This window comes from Somniosus microcephalus, chromosome 28, assembly GCF_052327205.1.
Source record: "Somniosus microcephalus isolate GS21.2 chromosome 28, FLI_Smic_1.0, whole genome shotgun sequence".
Taxonomy (NCBI): Eukaryota; Metazoa; Chordata; class Chondrichthyes; order Squaliformes; family Somniosidae; genus Somniosus; species Somniosus microcephalus.
Window position 1 is genome coordinate 39,976,336 of NC_141014.1, and position 25,568 is coordinate 40,001,903.

The 25,568-nt window shown below is 46.3% G+C and overlaps 1 protein-coding gene across 11 annotated transcripts in view; it reads right to left on the reverse strand.

Annotated features, from left to right (window-relative positions):
- The window catches only part of LOC147099635 (trinucleotide repeat-containing gene 6B protein-like), a 199,804-nt gene that overhangs the window by 99,500 nt on the left and 74,736 nt on the right, over positions 1 to 25,568 (reverse strand). The window contains exon 1 of one of the 11 annotated variants that reach the window (XM_085969904.1): positions 12,869 to 13,153. The exons of 8 other annotated variants lie outside the window; for them this stretch is intronic. In XM_085969904.1, coding sequence (XP_085826030.1) covers positions 12,869 to 12,873 — 5 coding nt within the window. In that variant the 5' untranslated portion in view covers positions 12,874 to 13,153. Of the gene's footprint in view, positions 1 to 11,889; positions 11,909 to 11,958; positions 12,292 to 12,868; positions 13,154 to 25,568 lie in introns of those variants that run through there. 2 more of the 11 variants (XM_085969905.1, XM_085969907.1) reach the window with 2 other exon arrangements.

Here is a 25,568-nt window from a genome sequence, read left to right on the forward strand (position 1 = left end):
TTAAGAAAGCTTAACACATTGGCCATTAGGGAATGCCTAGCCTGCAACAGATACTATCCACCTATCTACTTACTCCATTTTATAGGCATTTTTTTTTATATTAGTGCTTGTTTACTTTAGAGAGGAGGTCAGTGACACTACTAAATTCATCTCTCGTATCCCAATGGCAGAATCACAGAGCCAATTTTCTAAGTTTCTGGCAGCTGAATAAGGGAGCTGGTACTAGCAACGTCCACACAGGTGGCCTGTGCACAGATATCCTCCTCCTCTCACCCATCACACCAAGCTGAGTTAAACCAGCACCAGTGTACAACACCCGAAAATGGACAAGTAGCGTTAGGTACTTTCATGTGGTGGCGTAACCCAAATTCACACATCAGCTGTGTAGCAAATTTTTGACTTCCTACCGCAGCTCCACTAATGAGATAGTGCCTGATCTACGGGCCTCACCGAGTACAGTAAGCAGCTGCTTAGAGGTGATAATGTCACTCTGCCACACACAAAATGGCAGACCTTGCAGGGCAAAGTGAAGAGCTCCACCATTTCTTGTGCTAAATATACCAACAGCAGGAGCCCTCCGTCTGAATTCTGCTCAATATTTGCTTCCAAATTCTTGTAACAAAGATTGGATGTCGGGAAAGTCCCAATTACAGAAATTTATAACGCCTAATTTTGGGGAGCAGAGGAAGTCTCCTGGTCTGCATTTATCCCTCAACCAACACCACCAAAACAGGTTAACTGGTCATTTGTCACACTGCTGTTTCTTGGACCTTGCTGTGCACAAACTGTCTGCCAAATTGGCCTGCATAGCTTGTGACTATGCCTCAAATACAAGCAAACAATCGGCTGTGAAGTACTTTGGGACATCGAGGACGTGAAATGCATTATATAAACACAGGTTCTTATTAAGAAATGCTCTTCCAAAAAAAATCTTGTTTCTTTACTTGCTTCCACTCCCAAAAAACTAGAGAAAGGAGAACTGAATATGGCAAGGAGGTTGGTAGGTGGGACTGACTGAAAAGCAAAAGGCTTGTTGGGCTTAATGGCTTTTTCCCCCATTACTAAAATTCTAGTATTACTGAGAGTTGAAGAATTTTCTGACAGCATCGCAGAGTTAGATTATACGAACGTGGAGCAGGAGTCGGCGCCTCGAGCCTGCTCCGCCATTCAATAAGATCGCGGCTGATCCGATTACTCCACATTCCCGCCTACCCCCGATAACCTTTCACCCCTTGCTTATCAAGAATCTATCTACCTGTCTTAAAAATATTCAAAGACTCTGCTTCCACCGCCCTCTGAGGAAGAGAGTTCCAAAGAATCACGACCCTGTGAGAAAAAAATTTCTCCTCATCTTGGTCTTAAATGGGCGACCCCTTATTTTTAAACAGTGACCCAGGTTGTCTGCTACAGGTAACCCCTCCAATTCTACACGTTCTCTCTCGTTCAGGACGAGATTTCCCCCTCTTTAAAAAAAAAAAGCTGCTTTTGCCGCTTCCCCCTTTCTTGAGTCTCTGTGGATCATAGAATCACAGAATGGTTACAGCTCAGGAGGCCATTCGGCCCCTCGAGCCCATGCCGGCTCTCTGCAAGAGCACTTCGGCTAGTCTCACTCCCCCGCCCTTTCCCCGGAGCCCTGCAAATTTCTCTCAGGTACTTATCCAACTCCCTTTTGAAAGCCACAATTGAGTCTGCCTCGACGATAGCAAAACACTGCAGATGCTGGAAATTGAATCTGCCTCCACCACCCTCCCAGGCAGTGAATTCCAGATCCTAACCACTCGCTGCGTAAACAAGTTTTTCCTCATGTCGCCTTTGGTTCTTTTGCCAATCACCTTAAATCTGTGTCCTCTGGTTCCTGACTCTTCCGCCAATGGGAACAGTTTCTCTCTATCTACTCTGTCCAGAGTCATGATTTTGAACACCTCTATCAAATCTCCTCTCAACTGTCTCTGCTCGAAGGAGAACAACCCCAGCTTCTCCAGTCTATCCTCACCTCTGGAACCATTCTTATAAATCTTTTCTGCACCCTCTCCAAGGCCTTCATCACATCCTTCCAAAGTGTACATCAATGCTTCTCTGAAACAAGCCTCTAGATGGTAAGCAAGAGCAGCCAAGGGTAACTTTTCCTCCACCGTGCGGAAGCAGCTGGTCTTTACCAAGCATCATACAGAAGCATGGCCGACACCAGCACCCAATGCCTCAGCTATGTATACTTTCAAGGATAACCCAACATCTGCAAATGGTTTTAATAAAGGGATTTAAAAAAATATATATCTGCAAAGCACTGTGATGCCACACTGGGTCACTTTTCCAGAAGAATTGAGGCACATACGCTGGGTGAAAGGATCTTTTCAATAATGCATCTGTCAGAATCAGAGCACCTCCGGCCACCCAGAGTACACACCAAGCTCATGCAGGACCCCAATAATATATATTCACTTGTGAATGCAAAGTTGCAAGGGGCCAACTTTCACCAGCTATTGCTTGGACAGATAAGAGTATTTCTTGATAACCGTGTTCCTGCTTTCCATCACAGAAAATCTTCTGTAAGTCGGAGGAGTGTTATGTCGGCAGCTACCCTCCCAACCCTGCTATTAAAGGACGAGCTTAACTACCATCAAACTCCTGCCAATGGTAACTACATAAACAGTTACCATATCAAGTGGTCTGAAGCAAAAGATTTTGTTTTAAAATTCCCATCAGCATAGGATGCCCACATTCTGCACTCCGTAAACTGGGGTCATCCAAAACTTTGCAGCCCGTGTCCTAACTCGCACCAAGTCCCGTTCACCCATCACTCCCTGTGCTCGTTGACCCGCATTAGCTTCCAGTTAAGCAACACCTCGATTTTAAAATTCTCATCCTGGTTTTCAAATCCCTCCATGGCCTCGCCCCTCCCTATCTCGGTAATCTCCTCCAGCCTCAACGCCAGCCCCCACGCACCCACCCCCGAGATCTCGGTGCTCCTCCAATTCTCACCTCTCGAGCATCCCCAATTTTAATCACTTGACCATTGGCGGCCCTGCCTTCAACTGCCAAGGCGCTATGCTCTGGAACATCCTCCTTACCTCGCTTTCCTCCTTTAAGACGCTCTTTAAAACCTACCAAGCTTTTGGTCATCTGCCCCAGTATCTCCTTACATGGCTCGTTGACAAATGTTTGATAATCGCTCCCGTGAAGCGCCTTGGGACACTTTACTATGTTAAGCGCGCTATATAAATACAAGTTGTTGTTGAGTAAAGCGAGATTCCACTTGTGGCTGCAAATAAAAAGGCACTAAAGCGCCTCACGGCTCTGTAATCAGGAAAACAACGCTTCAAATAAAGAAGCACAAACTAAGCAAAGCAACAACAAACCTCATGGTGTTATCACACTATTAAAGAGCAGCAGAGTGGAGACAAACCCCAGGCCTACAAATAAATTACAGCCGCTAGTTTAACTCAAGTAAATACATGAAGCTGGGTCTGTGCACTTGGACACCAAGTCTACGTATCAACAGCGGAACTAAGCTTCGCTACAGGTATTGGCTGGGAGAGTGACACCTTGAAACAAGATCCAAAATCCTTTGCAAGAACCTCTAAGCAAAAGCTACCCAGCACATTCCAGTGAACTCTTACATAAAACACTAAGGGCCCAAATGAAGGAGGGTTCCCAGGGGCCGTGAACTCCAGAGCGGAGCTCGCCTCAAATTTGAAACCGACAGCACAGACTGCTGGGCTAAAGAAAAGACAGACCTTTTTCTGGCCGCTGCTAATGTGCAGGAGCCACATCCTGGAACACTCGACAGGCTGCACCAAGACATTTCCTGCTAATGTTTAAGCAATTACAGCTGTGTCATTTAGACATAAAACTAAATTTTAAAAAAGAGCGGTGGTACTTGCTAATACCTTTCTCCTGTTTATCATATAGTAGACTTTTGACCAGCAGGTATGGCAGTCTAGAGTACGGTACTGAACTAGCAACCCAGGGGTCATGAGTTTCAATCCCAAGTTGTGAAACGGAGTTCAATAACTCTGATATTTTGTGCACTAGCTCTGGAAAAAAAACACAAGTTACAGGGTTGCCGTAAAACCCCCGACTGGTTTATTAATGGCCGCCAGGGAAGGGAAGCTGCCACTCCTACTGGACTGGTCCTACCAGTGACTCCAGTCCCACACTGCCCCATTTATTCTTAATGCCTCAGGGCAACAAGTGTCAGAACAAATAAAAACAGAACTCTCGTCTCATCTGGTGACTTTGCTGCAGCTCGCAACAGGTCTGCGGTGTTGGTTCCGAGATATGAAACTGACCCTGACCACCCCAATCTAGACAAGGCTCCAAAAATGGGACAAAAATCTCACCCTGTGGCGATTAGTAGGGGTACAAATCTCAGCAGACTAGTGCAATGTTTACACTGCTGGTGGGCAGTGTTCCCTGTCAGTTTTTTTGGCACGGTGTGGTTTTTGCATTGAAAAGTTGCAAGCCGGCTGCGCAGGTTCCCTGGAGCGCTAAAGGAAACATTGCTGGTGGGTGCATGTGGCTGATCCAGGGCACCTGTGATCTTGTCCCATTTTCATCAAAACCCACTTCTGGAAGATCAGCAACAAACCGAAACTTCAACTGCAACATCCAGATCAGTTCAATGTCCTTCAAAAACCACAGTGCAGCAGAAACAGGAAATGTTAAGTAGCTAACGCACAGTACAATGCTAGACTTTTACTTTACATTGTTCAAAAAGGAATGACATCCCTTCCTAAAACTGCAGCTCTGTCGCTGAACCTATGCTATCATATTTATCAACTCGTTAATCAATGCCACTGTAATGTAGAATTATTGCAGACAGTCAGGCTCCCGCAGAGGATATCTCGGCTCAGTGCACCCCACCTCCAAAAAATATTACATTTGGGGAAAGAGAGTCATTCCTCTTTTCCAATCCCTTTCACTTTAAAGATCATCTCTTTTTTACTTCCCATCTCTCCTCAAGATTCTCTTTCCTTTCGCTCCTGTTTAGTTTGCGCTGTGTATCACATTCTGTAGCTAGTGGAAACAACCTATTCTTGGCTTTTTCACATTATTTCCTCTGTGAAGCCATTTAGAAAACCCTTGCCATTTTTTCCAGCTAAACAAAGCAGCAGCCTCCACCTCGTTAGTTCGTAGCCAGTCTCAGACTGATGCAGCCACGCCAGCCTCCACTCCTCCTTTAAGATGTGCTTTCACCCAGCAGCAGTCCAACTACCCCCTCTCCCTCGGAGCAACGTACCTGGACACCAGCCAGCTCCCGGCTTCACCCTGCTCCTTTGCAACGGCGTAGTCGCTGCACTAAGCCAGCTCTGCATTTTACCCACCTTCTTTTAATGCTGGATCTGCACGGCGCTGCTGCACACAGTCTAGCAATTCCCAGCTCTCCCGCACCCACTCAGAGATGTGCAAACAAGCAAATCAGCCGAGGTTCAGTGTAAAATGGCAGGGAGCAGATATGGCCGATCAGGGAGAGACAAAACGCTGCGTCAGCTCAAATAGGAGGACATAGCTAGAAAATACAAAGGCAAGCGACTACATTGTGGTGAGTGGCAGAAATATATGCATATCAGATGCTTGCTTAGTGACCCATTTAAAACAATTTCAGGCATGCAAAAGCTATACAGTGGGTACATGGCAGCCTAGATAAGTCCCAGGGTTTCAGCAATATCCATCATTCATAACACTCGAGACAGGCATACCGGCAACCTGAGCATCATTTTTTGGTGCCGATTGCCCCCCTCAGAGTCATAACAGCACAGAAGGAGGCCATTCGGCCCATCGAGTCCGTGCCGGCCCTCTGTAGAGCAATCCAGTCAGTCCCATTCCCCCGCTCTATCCCCGTAGCCCTGCAAGTTTATTTCCCTCAAGTGCCTATCCAGTCTCCCCTTCAAAACATTGAGTGTCTCCGCTTCCACCACTTCCGTCGGCAGCGAGTTCCAGGTCCTCACCACTCGCTGCGTAAAAAAGTTTTTCCTCACATCCCCCCTGTATCTCTTGCCCAAAACCTTAAATCTGTGTCCCCTAGTCCTTGTACCATCAACTAGTGGGAGCAGCCTTTCCCCGTCTAGCCTATCCAAACCCGTCATAATCTTGTACACCTCTATCAAATCACCCCTCAGCCTCCTTTGCTCTAATGAAAACAAATCCAGCTTCTCCAACCTGTCCTTGTAGCTAAGATCCCCCATCCCCGGAACCATTCTGGTAAATCTCCTCTGCACCCTCTCAAGGGCCTTCACATCCTTCCTAAAGTGTGGTGACCAGAACTGGACGCAATACTCCAGTTGTGGCCTCACCAGCGCTTTATAAAGGTTCAGCATAACTTCTCTACTTTTGTACTCAATACCTCTATTTATGAAGCCCAAGATCCCATATGCTTTGCTAACCACTCTCTCAATATGTCTCGCCACCTTCAGGGCGCAAGATGCTGCGCCTCGCTGAGACACAGTTCCATAGGCATCAGCCACCCTCTGCTACCTTGGCCAAGCTGCGAAACTAGATGGAGAGTAGCAGGAGCCTGCTTTAAGTGTGGAGGAAATCAGAGCCAAGTTCAATCCTATTCTCACCCAGCATGTTTTTGAAAAACTGGGGAATCAAGGGTTATGGGGAGCGGGCAGGGAAGTGGAGTTGAGGCCAAGATCAGATCAGCCATGATCTTATTGAATGGCGGAGCAGGCTCGAGGGGCCGAATGGCCGACTCCTGCTCCTATTTCTTATGTATGTGCGCACACAGTGCAGCAGGAGCCACTGGGGTTTGAGGCAGGAACCGTAGCTGATTTCCACCCCCTCTCCCCCCCCCCCACCCCCCCCTTTCTTCCCCAACTGAGGTCTCAAGCAAAATTCTCATCCAATCACAGAATTTCAGATTAGCTAAAAAGAGTTTGCAATCATCATCAACACCCTCCCCCTTCCAAGTATTAATCGGGCCTATGTCAAACTTTTCAAAATATGCATGCGTCTGCCTCTCACTTCAATACGATCATTTTCATTTATTCCCCGTATGCTCTGTTCCTGTCAGCTGTCTCTTTTCACGATCAGCGCTACGCACCCCCTCCCGTTGTCCAGGTTCTAAAACATCTGCAACACTTGATTAATGTAAAAAAAAATGTTACAGCCAGGAAGCACAGCATGCGAGGAAATGCACAGCACTCCCATTCTCAAAGAAACACACGATGATTTTTTTTAAAAATGCCTGCGGTGAAAGGGGGAGGGAGAAAAAAAATCGAGGCTTTAGTGCCTTTACCTTTCAAAATCATACCGGCTGCAATTAAATACAGTCTGTGTTTGAATCAACCTCTCTGCTGTCAAGTATCGGTGGGTCTTGTACTGTTTACATTATAGAATAAAATAAAATCGAAAGAATCTCAGCAATGGGGTTCAGTTGGGTACTGACTACACGCCCCCAGTACTTGCAGTATCAATTATCCTCGGTACCTTCTCACAGCATGTATTTAAACGAATGCCAGTGGTTCTATCTCCATATTTCACCTGTCTCAGAGGACACGCAGCAGCTAGAACTGTCGGCCCATGAAGGAAATTTTGCCCGTTTCAGTTGGGCAGACACATCCAGTTCCCCGCTTCGGATTCCTTCAATTTCAGGATTTGCGGAATAACTCAGTTGAGGGATGACTGGAATCAATTACAAATTAAATGCTCAGCTAATATACTTTTTCTTTTGAAGTATTACTGAGAAATCACAAGCGCTGGAAATAGTAAAAAAAAAACAAGGCCGGGGACACAAGGCCTGGGTTTTAAAGCCTGCAATAGGTCGCAGGGGAGAGCAGTGCTGAGGGAAGCGAGGAGTGAGTGCCACAGTTTTTTAGATAAGAATGAGAATGCGATCCAGTATGAACCGTCTCAATTTCAACACACTGAGGACGGAGGGAAAAGAACAGCGCCTTAAGGAGGAGTGAGAGAGGGAGGTTCAGAAAATCACTGATGAGCGCAAGGTACTCAAATGGTGAAGCAAGGTCTACACCCAGACAGAATCCTGGGCCAAGGCAAGTGATTGGGTGCTCCCAGCTGACTTTTCAGCAGGACTGCCATCACAGAGACTCTCCTGTGCTGTTGCTGTTTACAATCCACACTCTACTGTGACGTCTCAACTCCAGAACACAACCCCAAGCTGTTCAGTCGCTAACTTTTCTGCTAGAGTCAATTTGCAATACAGTATCAATTAAATGAGCTTCAAAGATTAACACAAAGTAAGGAATAAAAAGCACTGCTTTTTAAAAAAAAGTTGCTGCCACTGATGGGAGGGAAGGGGACTTGTGCAGTGATACTGTTGTACCTGCCACAGCAAGGGAGCTTAAGGTGCAATACAGAACCAATGTGCGCAGGGAACCAATCAAAACTACACTACTGTTAAAACCATCCTTCCTCGAGAAAGATATCAGAAAGCAATTATAAATGAGCAATCACTTGCTCCTATGCCTTTGTTGGCCGGTAATCAGTTTTATCATAAAGGCTGTTACAATGAACATCCATTCACAGTTGTGGTCCCATTGTGTCTGCTCAATAATTTAGGCTATGAGGTTAAACTTTTGGACCCCAAACTAAGGATCATCATTTTTGGTAAGTGAACACCCCTGAAAGATTCAATTGAGGCAGTCAGTAATGGCAAGGTGCAGTGCCAGGAAAACACTTGATTTTGAAGTTGCTTACTTAGCAGAACTTGCGATTCACCCGAAGAGGAGCACAGTTGTACAGAAGTAAACGCAGCGTACCCAAGGTGGGCAAGGAGGCCAGAAGGAATTGAAAATGAAGGGAGATGAGGAGAATTTTCTTTTTACGCAGCGAGTTGTTGTGATCTGGAATGCGCTGCCTGAAAGGGCAGTGGAAGCAGATTCAATGGTAACTTTCAAAAGGCAATTGGATGAATACTTGGAAGGGCTATTGGGAAAGAGATGGGGAGAGTGGAACTAATTGGATAGCTCTTTCAAAGAGCTGGCACAGGCACGATGGACTGAATGACCTCCTTCTGTGCTGTATGATTCTATGAAGAGGCAGAGATAACCACAGATGCTGTAATGGCTCCCTCAATGGTCCAGTGAGCAAATGCTGGTGTGGTTCCAGCTTTGACCACTGACCTGAGCCAGGGCAAGAATCAGCCTCAGTAATCCCTGGCAAGGGGCAGGGAGAGAAACAAGCCCCAATGCCTGCTGCTGATCACTATCTGGTGGTTGAAGTGCACGTCTCTGGACAGTGCAGGACTGGGTTCAGCCGCGATGTCCGTCGGTGCACTGCCTCAGCTCACACGTGAAGAACGACTCAGGACAAGTACGATAAACACTCCTGGAATCAAGTCACTACCCTAAAGAGGGGAGAGAAAACTGTGTGGGGTGGGAAATTGTTAACTTGCAACCCACTTGCCCATCAAAGCAGTCGTGTCCGAGTGATACGGGCACTGCCCTTACACAAAGCTACTAGAATATCTACCAATATATAGGTGGCAACGGTGCAGGTGTCTCGAAAGCTGGCCAATGGAGACTGGCTGGGCGGGTGTAGACCATTTGGCTAGGTCTGCACAAGCTGCAAGCCAAAGTATGACTAAGCTGGGGCAAAGAGAGTCTCCACTTAGCAGGAAGGGAATATAAAAATTAAAAGCTTTTCTCATCATTTTATCATATTGATAGAATTTTAGATTCCCAAATGATCATTTGGCACAACCCTACACAATTCTTTATCGGGTCACTGATATCTATTGATTATATATTTATAACACATTAAAATAATTTGAAAGTTATGCTGATCTAGGCAAGGATGGCCAGCTGAGGAAAGGCTAATCTTCTCCTTTGCCACCCAGGCGAGGTGTCAGCTCCCTTATTCTTTGCTGATGCTCTTAACCCGAACTTCCCAAGCTCCCTCATCCCACGGTTTCACTTGCATCTCCACACCATTACAGCTTCTCTGGACAAAGCTGCCCACCTGTGCAAATTTCAGAGTAGTTTTATGCTGTGGGCCCACAACCACAAGGAACTGGGTCAAGACTGGCCACACTCATCTCACTCAGGTCCCTCATCATCAACAGGAAGAGGAAGAGACTGCCATCCCTTCTGTCTGGGCTAAATTCACACACAGGTCCCAGAGGTGCAAGCAGTGTGCTCACCTACGACACCCAATCTGCAGTTAACACACCGCACCTATACATGTATATTCCAGTTTGGAAAAATTGCACAGAAATAAACTTCAGCCTGTTATTAATTTCTGCTGTGATCACACAACACTGATGAGTGTTTTCATCCAAAAGGGTATTCTTTTGCTCAAGGCAATCTCAACCTCCACTCCAGGTTGCAAATGCTTAAACTCAAAGCCACCAGATCTTTTAAAAACCGAATGCCTAACAGATGTGCAGCTGTATACAGCACTAAACAGATTAAAGGCCAATCACTCCCTTGTCCAGCCTTTTAGCTCCTCTGAACTGCTTCCCGATGTTACATTTACTCCTCGAGCCCAAAGGGCAGGTTGGTGTGTGCCAAGGGCACCTCACAACATGACCCAGTAACGCCAAGTGAAGCTGGTCATCCATTCCCTTCCCCTCAATCTCTTGGGATGGAGTGCTATCCTGGCCCGTTTACCCCATGACTACGCCAAGGCTCTGCAACTTAATGCGTCAGTAGAACAGGCTTGGTTTCAGAGATGGTTCCAGCAGGCCGCCTCCACAACAGTGCGGTTTCGGGCCCCTTTTTCTCACTATGCATAGATGCATTTGCTCTCCCTACATCCATACAAACCAACTTACTGAAACGGTGGCAGCAATGAGGGTCAGGTAGTGTAGAGCCAGGTAACCTGTGGCCTAGGGTGCGGGTTCGACTTAGAGAGGGGCAACAAAGCACATGAAAATTGGCCACATCAAGACTGACGCCCCTTCACAAAGGAGAAATCGGCTTCAACACACTTCGATTCAGAGATTAGAGTTCAGGTCCAAATCGCCATATAACTTTGGGGGGGTGCAGTGCTTCCTTAAACAGGGTAACCAAAACCAAGCAGGGTGCAGCACGGGTCTCAGTCAGGGTTCAAACCCACAGTATCTGAGTTGAGAGTCCCTGGTTTTGTTTCCAGGAACGTGCAACCCACAATTAGAAACACTCACTGCAAATTCAGGACTCTGCCCATGCAACAATTTGATTTGAAAACCAGAAGATTACTGCAGCCCTGTAAAAAGTTAAGTACATAACCGTGACTTGGGTCTAACATTTCCTATAAACACCTGTCAACCAGTCATTTCAACCTCATCACACACACCCACCTCAAAAAAATGCTAGATCTATCTCACAGGATTCTGTTTGAAAAATACAGTACACGGTATTCCATTTTATATACAGTCTACTGATATTAACAAAGCTGAGCATTTGTGAACAAACTGAGTCATCTTTCACTTCTGTTGGCAACCTGTACTAGGTTTTGACCCTGAATATTGGGATTCTCAAGAAATATCTAGTCTGGAATTAATCCCCCTTCATCCCCACCCTCCAGCCCCGATCCCTGGGTGAAGGGCAGCACTGCAAAACTATTCTCATATTCTTTTCAACAACAAAAAACACACATTCTGCTACAAGGCAGGATGATGAACATTGCTCCAAGATGACAAATTCCACTCTGATCGCCCATACTTGTAAAGCAGAGGCCCTGCAATGGGGAGACTTTTTCTCTCTCTCCCCCCCCCCCACTCCACATCAAGTCACTCTCTCCATTATTGCAACCGTTCCTGACCAACTACTGGCTAAAGAGACGAAAGGGCGGGCAGATTAAAGTGGGCCTGGTAGACCCACATACGTGAACTCATGACCTCTCGATCGCAAGACAACTGCTTTTATCCATCAGGCCACCAGCAGTGTAACTACCCCCCCCTCCCAACCAACCCCAGACGGTAAGCAAAGCAACACAACATACCAAAAAAAACCACAAGATATCGCACGATGTGGCAGGACTTAGAAAACCGACGACGGGGAGCACACAAACCTCGGAGGGAGCCTTATGGCGCAGCAGTCACAAGAAGATAAAACTTCACGATGCACTTCATTATTTTTTTTTGCACAAAGAATTGAGAGAGAGTGTGTTTACCGACCGTGTTCACAGCTCTGGGGGGCTTTCACGGGGAGCTGGCCGGTGAAACACACACAAGCAGTTCCTGCACCCGGTATCTGGCCAAACAGCTTGCAACAAAACAAAAATTCGCAAAAACTGCAGCATGGATGCTCCACTCTGTTCAGCAAATGTGACGGCGCAAAATAAAATAAATTTAAAATCGAAAGCATTCTAGCTGTTGACAGCTTTTTGCAACGTCGAATTCCAACGAGCCCCTGGCAATGATAAATCAGCCAGGCTTCCCCGCAGTGCTATAAATAAGTTTAACCAGTTACTCGGCAGTTTACGGATGAAACCCAATGGGCGAGAAAACGTCCTTCCAAAAGGAACCTCTGTGTCGGTGGCCCAAATGACCTGTGTGCGAGAACAATCCTCCCCTTTGCTGTCTCACCATCTAATTCAAGAATTAGTCAAACCGCAAACTGGCTTTGAAAGAACTTGATGCCACTCGGCACTTTTTTTGAAAATCACAATGAAAAATGGCTCAGCTAATTTGCAGCAGCGGCTGTTGGGTTTTTTTTTTGTCGCAAAAATCTTTGCAACCTTGGTGACTTTTTTTGTTTGTAAAAGGAATCGCATCTTTTAAAGTTTAAAGCCACCATCTTTATCTTCCCCCTCCCACCCGTCTCCATAAAATGGCTGTGGCCTTTTGAAAAGCAGGCCCTAGGTTCCAACCCTGTGGCTGTTTGCAGCAAAGACAGACTAAACAGTGTTGGAGGAGAGGAGGGGGGGAATTTTTTTAAAAAAAACCCAGCCCACAGAAAAACAGGAATCAACCACAAACCTCATAAAGTGCAGCAGTGCAAGGATCCAGCGAGTTGAGGCATTCGAGGCACAAACAAAAAGGAGAAAAATTAAAGCAAAAAAAAAAATCTGATTCTCTTTTTCTTAAAAAAAAACACAATCGTTCAAAAGCCAGTTGAGACTGTGGCGGCCATTTCGGCAGGAACTTAGGAGCCAGATTCTGTAGGAAGCTTTTATTTGTGACCTTCAGAGAGAGGCTGTCATGTGAACTATTGTCCCGTCAATCAGAGAGGGGGGAGGACGAGGCTGGGCTCGGCTCCACCTTCCCCGGGAGCACAGGCTCTCTGGTTGGTAGCTGGCATGTTCTAACATGCAGCAGGACCCTGTAAGGTTAATCCCTCTGTGTACAGCGCCAGAGAGCGCACTGCAACTTGGCAACGTCATTAACTCTTCCGCTGCCTTGCTGCAAGGGCCAGCTTTGCCACTGGGCACCCTGGATGGGATGGGCAGCACCGCTCTCGCTTTCTCTTTCAGCCTGCAGCGCCTCACAGACAGACACCGGGGCTGAACTTTCCCCATTGTGTGGTCAATGCAAGGAGCGAATTACCAGCATCAGCAATGTTATTGTTCTGGTCACAACAATCCGCTGTCCTTCCAGGAGTTTCCTGGGGGCTTCAGTGTTGCAGCCCCTTCCTCCAGCATTCTAACATGGGAGGAAAAGCTTCCCCTAATGTCATTTGTAAATCTTTCTCTATAGATTAATATATATATGGCTGACACTCCAGTGCAGTGCTGACGGAGTGCTGTACTGTCGGAGGTGCCATCTTTTGGATGAGACGTTAAACCTGCTGTCTCAGGTGGACGTAAAAGATCCCACGGCATTATTTTGAAGAAGAGTAGGGGAGTTCTCCCCGGTATCCTGGCCAACACTTCTCCCTCAATCAACATAACAAAAACAGATTATCTGGTCATTATAACATTGCTGTTTGTGGGAGCTTGCTGTGCACAATTTGGCTGCCGCGTTTCCCACATTTCAACAGTGACTCCACTTCAAAAAGTACTTCATTGGCTATAAAGTGCTTTGAGATGTCCGGTGGTCGTGAAAGGCGCTATATCTGAGGAAGGATGTTCTTGCCATGGAGTGAGTGCAGCGAAGATTCACCAGACTGATACCTGGGATGGCAGGAATGATGTATGAGGAGAGATTGGGTCGATTGGGCTTATACTCGCTGGAGTTTAGAAGAATGAGAGGGGATCTCATTGAAACTTATAAAATTCTAACAGGACTAGACAGACTAGATGCAGGAAGGATGTTCCCGATGGCGGGGGAGTCCAGAACCAGGGGTCACAGTCTAAGAACATAAGACTCTTCTTTCGAGTCTTAAAATGAAAAGTTTCACCTCATTTCACCATCAGTCATGCACATCAGGCAGAGACTTTGTAAGAAGCTGAAATCGGGATAGCTCTTCAATTTTTAACGTGACTTATACTTTGCCATGAAAATGCTTTCAAAGAAACAGTAAATACAGAGCAGGTCTCAGTGAGGATTTTTTTTTAAATAAACGCTCAAAAAATTGTAATTAAAGCGACCAGAAAAATTATTTTTTGTTTCCTGCTGTGCCTGAAAATCTGGACGCAATTTTGAGACAACCGCCCCCCTCCCACCCCCAACAAGCGCAATTGGAGGATACTCACACGAGAGTTGGGACGGGGGCAGGGGAGATTCGTTCGGACGCGGGGTTTCATGGACGAACGTACAAGATCGAGGAGAATTGTAGTTACGCGAATAACTCACTCACACCCAATATTCCACAAACTTTTAAAGCCACGTAATTGGTTTGCACATTTCAAATCAAATCAAATCAAATCAACTTTTATTGTCATTGTTAGTGCACAAGTGCAGTACAACGAAATGTAGGCTTGCGGCTCCCGAGAGTGTACATTTAGATTAAGACATTTAAACATTCAACATACATTTGGCTTGTAATACATTAACATAAACATAATAAAGTGCATTGGCAGATGTGCAGGCTTTAGAGTTTATTTGTGGAGTTCAGTAGGATGACAGCCCTGGGAAAGAAGCTGTTCCTAAATCTGGTCGTACGGGTGCGAATGCATCTGTAGCGTCTCCCAGATGGCAGGAGGGCGAACAGACTGTGGCTGGGGTGGGTAGGGTCTTTGATGATGGACCGTGACCTCCGTAAACAGCGTTTCTGGTATATGTGCTCTATGGTTGGTAGCCCCCTTTAGTCTGAATATCATTCTGTCCATGCCGCGTACCCAGCACTCGCTATGTGCACTACTGACCCAGTTTTAAATCGCATAGTACAGACATTTTCTAAAATGCAAACTGGACACAGGCTAGTTTCCAAAATGAAAGCCATTTCTTGCACTTACCCATGGCATTAATTATTAAGGTAGACAATTAATTTTGATCAACAACAAAGCAAACATGCCCCTACCTTTCACCAGCCTGGTTTTGGACTTGGTAGAAGGCAATATATCTACAATGTATACTTACAAGCATGGAGAAGAGCGAGAGTGGAGCTGCTTTCACGTTGTGATAAGACCCCTGCCACTGCGATATCTAGGTGTCGGCACAGCTGGCTGCAAACCAGCAGTAAGCTTGCCGGAATGGATTTGCCAAGATTGGCCTTTTACCGATTCCATTCTTCTTAAGCAGTCCCTCGGAACCGAGGATGACTCACTTCCACATTAAAAATGTGTTCTCAGGTGACTGATGAGTCCAATGCGTGACCTACAGTCTCTGTCACAGGTGGGGCAGACGGTGGTTGAAGGGGCGGGTGGGTGGGGTGCTTGGGTTGACGTGCGCTCCTTCCGCTGTTTGCGCTTGGCTTCCGCTTGCTCCCGGTGAAGAGACTCGAGGTGTTTGGCGCCTTCCCGGATGCTTCTCCTCCACTTTGTGCGGTCTTGGGCCAGGGATTCCCAGGTGTCGGTGGGGATGTTACACTTTTTCAAGGAGGCTTTGAGGGTGTCCTTGAAGCGTTTCCTCTGCCCACCTGGGGCTCTCTTGCCATGTCGGAGCTCTGAGTAGAGCGCTTGTTTTGGGAGTCTCGTATTGGGCATGCGGACGATGTGGCCCGTCCATCGGAGCTGATCGAGCGCGGTCAAAGCTTCGATGCTGGGGATGTTGGCCTGAGCAAGAACACTGACGTTGGTGCGCCTATCCTGCCAATGGATTTGCAGGATCTTGCGGAGGCAGCGTTGGTGGTACCTCTCCAGTGCTTTGAGGTGCCTGCTGTACATGGTCCATGTCTCTGAGGCATACAGCAGGGCAGGTATCACTACTGCTCTGTAGACCATGAGCTTAGTGCCGGGTTTGAGGTCCTGGTCTTCAAACACTCTCTTCCTCAGGCGACCGAAGGCTGCACTGGCACACTGAAGGCGGTGTTGGACTTCGTCATCGATTCCACAACAACAACAACTAGTATTTATATAGCGCCTTTAACATAGTAAAACATCCCAAAGCGCTTCACAGGAATATTATAAGACAAAAAATTTGACACCGAGCCATACAAGGAGAAATTAGGGCAGATGATCAAAAGCTTGGTCAAAGAGGTAGGCTTTAAGGAGCATCCTAAAGGAGGAAAGAGAGAGAGAGGCGGAGAGGTTTAGGGAGAGAATTTCAGGGCCCAGGCAGCTGAAGGCACGGCCACCAATGGTGGAGCGATTAAAATCGGGGATGCACAACAGGCCAGAATTGGAAGATTGCAGATATCTCGGAGGGTTGTGGGGCTGGAGGAGGTCACAGAGATAGGGAGGGGCGAGGCCATGGAGGGATTCAAAAACAAGGATGAGAATTCTGAAATCGAGGTGTTGCTTAACCGGGAGCCAATGTAGGTCAGCGAGCACAGGGGGTGATGGGTGAATGGAACTTGGTGCGAGTTAGGACACGGGCAGCAGAGTTTTGGATGACCTCAAGTTTACGGAGGGGAGAATGTGGGAGGCGGCCAGGAGTGCGTTGGAATAGCCATGTCTGGAGGTAACAAAAGGTATGGATGAGGGTTTCAGCAGAAGCTGAGCTGAGGCAAGGGCGGAAACGGGCGATGTGACGGAGGGGGAAATAGGCAGTCTTAGTTATGCCGCAGATATGTTGTCAGAAGCTCATTTCAGGGTCAAATATGACAACAAGGTTGCGAATAGTGTGGTTCAGCCTCAGATAAATGTTAGGTGTTTACCAAGGGTATACGCTCAACACAATATAAAAACAGCTCAACTCTACATGCTGTACACTTTCCGGGATTGAGATTGAAAGACCAGAAGTTTACTGAATCATCAGCGGGCTCATTATTAGCTCCTGCTATAGTCTAACTGGTGAAAGCAATCGTCGGTGTCCCACTTTCGATTTCTGCTACACGCAGAGTTAATGGATCTCAGTAGGGGTTCTGCAATTTGCCTCCACGCCCCTGGGCTAGGCTTAGGGCAACAAATAAATAAATTCAGCCCAAGTTGCCACTGCTGATCACACTGTCCAGTGGATCCTGCTGGAAAGAGCAAGCAGACAGACGAGGAGAGGATCAGGCCATCGCTGTGTTGTCTCCTATATCCAGTAGCCAACTCATATGAGGAGTGCTCACTTGGACATGGTAGCAATGTTCCCTCTAATTCATTCTTTGGGTGTGCGGCCCCTTTAACGGGCTGCGTGGCCCATTCAACTTTCCGCCCACGCGCAGCTTTTCCATTACAGAACTGGCAAGCGGCCTGCGCGGGACCTTCAGACCGCTGTGCGGCCACGCAGCTTAACAGGAACATTACATGGTAAGATTCTCAAAGTCTGGAAAACCACATAACACAGCCAGAGTGAGCAGCTGCAGGAGAGAAACAAAGAAGAAAAAAAGCCTTTTAGAAAATAAAATTGCTCATCATCGTATGTGTCTATGATATCAATCGGCTCATTTAACTACAACACACGGATTTTTTTTAATGTATTCATTCGCGGGATGTGGGCGTCGCTGGCAAGGCCGGCATTTACTGCCCATCCCTAGTTGCCCCTTGAGGTGGTGGTGGTGGTGAGCTGCCTTCTTGAACCGCTGCAGTCCGTGTGGTGACGGTGCTCGCACAGTGGTTAGGGAGGGAGTTCCAGGATTTTGATTCAGCAACGATGAAGGAACGGCCAATATAGTTCCAAGTCAGGATGGTGGGGAACTTGGAGGTGGTGGTGTTCCCATGTGCCTGCTGATCTAGGTGGTAGAGGTTGCAGGTTTGGGAGGTGCTGCCGAAGAAGCCTTGGCGAGTTGCTGCAGTGCATCTTGTAGATGGTACACACTGCCGCCACGGTACGCCGGTGGTGGAGGGAGTGAATGTTTAAGGTGGTGCATGGGGTGCCGATCAAGCGGGCGGCTTTGCCCTGAATGGTGTCGAACTTCTTCAGTGTTGTTGGAGCTGCACTCATCCAGGCAAATGGGGAGTATTCCATCACACTCCTGACTTGAGCCTTGTACATAGTGGAAGGGCTTTGATGAGTCAGGAGGTGAGTCACCTGCCACAGAATACCCAGCCTCTGACCTGCTCTTGCAGCCACTGTAATTGTGCGGCTGGTCCAGTTAAGTTTCTGGTCAATGGTGACCCCCCCCCGCCCCCGCCCGGATGTTGATGGTGGGGGATTTGACGATGGTAAAGTCATTGGGGAGGTGGTTAGACTCTCTCCCGTTGGAGATGATCACTGACTGATACTTAATGCATAATTTGCAACAAACATATATTCCTCTAGGGCATAAAAACCCAAAAGGAAAAGTGATCCAACCATGGCTAACGAAAGAAATTAAAGCTACTATTAAGTCAAAGGAGGAAGCTTATAAAGTTGCCAGAAAAAGTAGTCAGCCTGAGGATTGGAATCTTTTTAGAAATCAGCAAAGGGGGACCAAGAAACTGATAAAGAAAGGGAAAATGGAATAGGAGCACAAACTAGCGAAAAATATAAAAACGGATTGTAAAAGCTTCTATAGGTATGTGAAAAGGAAAAGACTGGCGAAGGTAAATGTAGGTCCTTTACAGTCAGAGACAGGAGAATTTATAATGGGGAATGAGGAAATGGCAGAGAAAAACAGCACTAGCAAAATTAATGGGACTAAAAGTCGATAAATCCCAAGGACCGGATGACCTACATCCCAGTGTTTTGGCCTACATAGCGAGAGGATTTGAGTACAGGAACAAGGATGTCTTGCTGCAGTTGTACAGGGCCTTGGTGAGACCACACCTTGAGTATTGTGTGCAGTTTTGGTCGCCTTATCTGAGGAAGGATGTTCTCACCATGGAGGGAGTGCAGCGAAGATTCACCAGGCTGATACCTGGGATGGCAGGAATGACATATGAGGAGAGATTGAGTCGATTGGGCTTATACTCGCTGGAGTTTGGAAGAATGAGAGGGGATCTCATTGAAACTTATAAAATTCTAACAGGACTAGACAGACTAGATGCAGGAAGGATGTTCCCGATGGCTGGGGAGTCCAGAACCAGGGGTCACAGTCTAAAGATAAGGGGTAAGCCATTTAGGACAGAGATGAGGAGGAATTTCTTCACCCAGAGAGTGGTGAACCTGTGGAATTCTCTACCGCAGAAGGCAGTTGAGGCCAATTCATTCAATATATTCAAGAAGGAATTAGATATATTTCTTAAGGCTAAAGGGATATGGGGAGAAGGCAGGGGGACAGGGTACTGAGTTTAGATGATCAGCCATGATCTCACTGAATGGTGGAGCAGGCTCGAGGGGCCGAATGGCCTACTCCTGCTCCTATCTTCGATGGTTTCTATGTAATTAAATAAATACTTTGTTTCTGTCTTCATGGAGGAAGACACAAAAAACCTCCCAGAAATATGAGAAAACCAAGGGTGTTACGAGAATGAGGAACTCAAAGAAATTATTAGTAAAAAAAACAGTACTAGCAAAATTAATGGGACTAAAAGTCGATAAATCCCAAGGACCGGATGACCTACATCCTAGTGTTTTGAAAGAGGTGGCCATTGGAATAGTGGACGCATTGGTTGTCATCTTCTAAAATTCTATAGATTCTGGAACGGTTCCTGCAGATTGGAGGATAGCAAACGTAACCCCTGCTATTTAAGAAAGGAGGGAGAGAGAAAACGGGGAACTACAGACCTGTTAGCCTCACATCAGTAGTTGGGAAAATGCTGGAATCTATTATAAAGGATGCAATAACTGGGCACTTAGAAACTAATAGTAAGATTGGGTGGAGTCAACATAGATTTATGAAAGGCAAATCCTGTTTGACAAACCTATTGGAGTTCTTTGAGGATGTAACTAGTGGAGTAGACAAAGGGGAACCGGTAGATGTGGTGTATCTGGATTTTCAGAAGGCCTCGATAAGGTCCCACACAAGAGGTTGGTGAACAAAATTAGGGCACATGGAATTGGGGGTAATATACTAGCATGGATTGAGAATTGGTTAACAGACAGAAAACAAAGAGTAGGGATAAATGGGTCTTTTTCAGGATGGCAGGCTGGGACTAGTGGGGTACCACAAGGATCGGTGCTTGGGCCCCAGCTAGTCACAATCTATATCAATGTGAAGTTATTCACTTTGGTAGAAAAAACAGAAAGGCAGAGTATTTCCTAAATGGTGAAAGATTGGGGAATGCAGATGCTCAAAGGTACCTGGGTGTCCTTGTACATGAGTCACTGAAAGTGAATGTGCAGGTGCAGCAAGCCATTAGGAAGGCTGGCCTTCATTACAAGAGGATTTGAGTACAGGAGTAAAGAAGTCTTACTCCAATTATATAGGGCCTTGGTGAGACCACACCTGGAGTACTATGTACAATTTTGGTCTCTTTACCTAAGAAAGGATATACTTGCGATAGAGGGAGTGCAACGAAGGTTCACGAGATTGATTCCTGGGATGGCGGGACTGTCGTATGAGAAGAGATTGAGTAAACTAGGCCTGTATTCTCTTGAATTCAGAAGAATGAGAGGGGATCTCATTGAAGCATACAAAATTATCACAGGGCTTGATAGGCTGGATGCTGGGAGAATGTTTCCCTTAGCTGGGGAGTCTAGAACCAGGGGCCACAGCCTCAAGATGAAGGGTAGGCCATTCAGGACGGAGATGAGAAGAAATTTCTTCACACAGAGGGTGGTGAATCTGTGGAATTCTCTACCCCAGAGGGCTGTGGAGGCTCAGTCATTGGGTATATTCAAAACAGAAGTCGATAGATTTCTGACTAGTAAGGGCATCAAGGGATATGGCGATAGGGCCGGTGAATGGAGTTGAGGCAGAAGATCAGCCATGATCTCATTGAACGGCCTACTCCTGCTCCTATTTCTTATGTTCTTACGTGTGGCGCGATTGTCACTTGCCACTTATCAGCCCAAGCCTGGATGTTGTCCAGGTCTTACTGCATGCGGGCATGGACGGCTTCATTATCTGAGGAATATCGTCGGCATGTCTATAACCAAAATTGAATAAAAATATACAGCAAGGTAGCATCGCGCATTAAGAATGGGAAGCAAAAAAAATTACACTCTACAGAAGGTCAAACAATAAAATGACCCTCCAAATAGTGCAATGGCAGCGTATCAGTCCACTGTCACAAGGCTGGATATTTGTACAGAACAATTGTGCAGCGTTGGGCAAAAAGAATTGTGCAACTGCAAAGCTGAGCCTCCCCCTTCAGTACTCAACTGGTTAACCTTAAAAAATGCTGTTTTTCTTGGCGAAACGAATGCAGAAAAGGCTCGGCAGCTTTTTTGCCTCTTCCGCTATACAGAAGAAATTGGCAAGAAAACAATCTGTCCAGTGTTGCAGATTTCAGGGTAACGAGAATTGGAAGATGTTACACGGGTACACAGGGTGTTCTGTTCCGTTCTCTTTGAACCTAATAGTATAGAAGAATTTTTTGATTTTTAGGAACAGGAAAAAGGCCATTGGGGCCAAACTGGGCTGTTCTTTGTTAGAATAACCCCAACTATCCACCTTCCTGCAATCTCCTTTAATCCTCTCTTTCTCTCCAGAAATGTATCTGCCCCTCGAAGCCACGTACAGTATATTGTCCGCTTCAGTGGCCTCCCCTAGCGGAACAGGCTAGAAGTTTCACCTAACTTCTCACTGCTAAAATCCTCATTTCTAAATGTGTGTTGCCTGGGATTAGAGTCCTTTCACACCAGAAAACAATGTGCCTGATCAACGTTGCCAATTGCTAAAACAACCGTATTACAGTATCATTTTGAGGTCTGAGCAGCAGACAATGCCACGCGCTCTACAGCAACCACTGAACACGGCTTTCATTCAATTTCCAAAACTCTATTACCAAAAGTGATCCCCTTAATTCTGCACTCTCCACATGTGTAGTATCCAACGTGTCGGCTCCACCCTCAGCACAGTGACTGCTGAAATGGAGTGTTTTGATTACCTCTCCGAGCATCACATTGGTCCGAGACTCACTGCGACGGTTCCAACGCTTCAGAACAGTCGATCAGTGTTGCGGAGTTACTGCAGACGTGTAGTAAAAAAAACTTATATACCAATTACTACATTTTACTGTAAAATAGAAAAGGTGGCTAAACAGCTTCACAACCAGTCACATGAAGCTCCCTCTGATGATGACAGCAGCCCCACTCTACTCAGGTGGTGCTCAGCTCCATTCCTGACACTTCAACAATCACTGTGTCACAAACACTGCAACACATCGACATCCACATAATGTCTTACAAATGTGCTGCTACACTCCAGAGCAAGAATTACCATCTCGGGGAGGCCAGGGGGCTCCTCGGTTCAAGCCCTGGCGTCTGCCGAGTTGGCGCAGTGTAGCAGGGGCAGTTGTAAGGGTGCTAAATTAGCCCCAGGATCTCCGAGGTGGAGGGGGGAAAGAGAGTTGTCCGGAATACTGGCTGATTGCTTCTCCTGCCCACCCTCCCTTCCCCGACTGCAGGTATTGTATAAAGGCGGTTGGGTCCTTGTATTGGTTCTTGACTGACTTTTGTTGGGGCTTTTATTCATCTCTTGCTTCCTTCCACTCCTCGAATGCAAGACATAAAGGACATATTCTTAAGTCCGAAACTAGAGTCTTGAACTTAAATAAAGCCAATTACATAGGTATGAGGGGCGAGTTGGTAAGGTAGATTGGGCAACTAGATTAAAAGGTACGACGGTAGATAAGCAGTGGAACACATTTAAAGAAATATTCCAATATTCTCAATGACTACATTCCATTGAGAAATAAAAAATCCACGGGAAAAGTGATCCAACCGTGGCTAAATAAAGAAGTTAGATAGTATTAGATTAAAAGAGACTTATAATGTTGCAAAGAATAGGGTCACTGGCAAGGCTTGGAAGCTAAGCAGAGCCAGGCCTGGTTAGTACCTGGAGGAGTGACCATCAGGGAAGACCAGGTGCAGGTGGTCACGGAAGGAGCCCCGAGGAGGGGCGGTTGGTGAGAAGGTCACGGAAGGAGCCCCAGGAGGGGCGGCTGGTGAGCAGGCCCGGGCGTTGGGCTGAAGATTGGCGGACAGGAGGAATGGTGGAAATGGAATGGCGGCGCGCACAGACGCAGCGGCTTTGCTTCTCCCAGGACGGTGCTATTTACGTTTAATGTTAATGTTATTTGTACTGGACTCATGGGAGCTTGCAAGATCACATTTCGTTGTGCATTGTACAATGACAAAGTTGAATTATTATTATTATTATTAGTAAGCCTGATGATTGGGAGAGCTTTAGAAACCAGCAAAGGATGACCAAAAAAATTCATAAAAAGGGAAAAAATGAAATAGGAGACTAAATTAGCAAGAAATACAAGAACAGGTTGTAAGATGTTCTACAAGTATTTAAAAAGGAAGAGTAGCAAAAGCAAGCGTTGGACCCTTAGAGGCTGAGACAGGAGAACTTATATTGGGGAACAAGGAAATGGCAGTGACCTTAAATAAATATTTTGTATCTGTCTTCACAGTAGAAGACACAAAATGTATACCAAAAATAGTAGGGCACCAAGGGGCTAGTAAGAATGAGGAACTTAAAGTAATTAATATCAGTAGAGAAAAACTGCTTGGGAAACTAATGGGACTAAAAACCGACAAATCCCCTGGACCTGATAGACTACAACCTAGGGTTCTAAAAGTGGTGGCTGCAGAATAGTGGATGCATTGGTTGTGATCTTCCTAAATTCTGTAAATCCTGGAAAGGTCCCAATGGATTGGAAGGTAGCTAGTGTAACTCTGCTATTCAAGAAAGGAGGGAGAGAGAAAACCGGGAACGACAGGTCAGTTAGCCTGACATCAGTCATCAGGAAAATGCTGGAATCCATTGTTAAGGAAGTGGTATCAGGGCACTTAGAAAATCATATGATTAGGCAGAGTCAACATGGTTTTATGAAAGGGAAATCGTGTTTGACAAATTTATTAGAGTTTTCTGAGGATGTAACTGGCAGGGTAGGTAAAGGGGAACCAGTGGATGTAGTATATTTGGATTTCCAAAAGGCATTCGATAAGGTGCCAGATAAAAGGTTCATGGGATTGGAGGTAATGTATTAGCATGGATGGATAGAGGATTGATTAATGCACAGAAAGCAGAGAGTTGGGATGAACGGGTCTTTTTCAGGTTGGCAGGCTGTAACTAGTGGGGTGCCGCAAGGCCTCAGCTATTCACAATCTATATTAATGACCTAGATGATGGGTCAGAGTGTAATGTATCCAAGTTTGCTGATGATACAAAGCTAGGTGCGAAAGTAAGCTGTGAGGAGGACACAAAGAGCCTGGAAAAGGGATATAGACAGGTTAATTGAGTGGGCAATAAGGTGGCAGATGGAGTATAATGTTGGGAAATGTGAGGTGATTCACTTTGGTAGGAAGAATAGAAAAACAGAATATTTTTTAAATGGTGAGAAACTTTCAAATGTTGGTGTTCAGGGAGATTTAGGTATCCTCATACAGGAAACAGTTAGCATCCAGTTACAGCAAGCAATTAGAAAGGCAAATGGCATGTTGGCCTTTATTGCAAGGGGTTAGAGTATAAGAGTAAGGAAGTCTTGCTACAATTGTACAGGGCCTTGGTGAGACCACACCTGGAGTACTGGGCACAGTTTGGGTCTCCTTATCTAAGGAAGGATATACTTGCCTTAAAGGCTGTTCTTTGAATGTTCACTCGACTAATTCCTGTGATGAGAGGGTTGTCCTAAGAGGAGAGATTGAGTGGATTAGGCCTATACTCCTTGGAATTTAGAAGAATGAGGGGAGATCTCATTGAAACATAAGATTCCGAGGGGGAATGACAGGATAGATGCCGAGAGATGGTTTCCCATGGCTGGAGATTCTAGAACTGGAATTCTCTGCCCCAGAGGGCTGTGGAGGCTCAGTCGTTGAGTATATTCCAGGCAGAGAGCGATAGATTTTTGGACTCTAGGGGAATCAAGGGATATGGGGATAGGGCAGGAAAGTGGAGTTGAGGTCGATGATCAGCCATGATCTTATTGAATGGCGGAGCAGGCTCGAGGGGCCGAATGTCCTGCTCCTAATTCTTATGTTCTTATATCCGAGTCTTTGCCTGCGCTGCCCACTGAAGAACACGCCACGATTCTCCAATACTGGCAGCAGGCGAAGACGTGGGACATCTACCCTGTGGTCTCTACTTTCTAGTGTCAGATTCCAATAGCCAAAATAGCACTGTTTAAACAGCTTACTCCATATCTCATCAAGTTATGGAAGCAAAACAGAATCTCTCTTTGGCCCTCGTACCCAACTCTATTTCATTCCTGGCCAAGTGGAGGTCGTATCACTC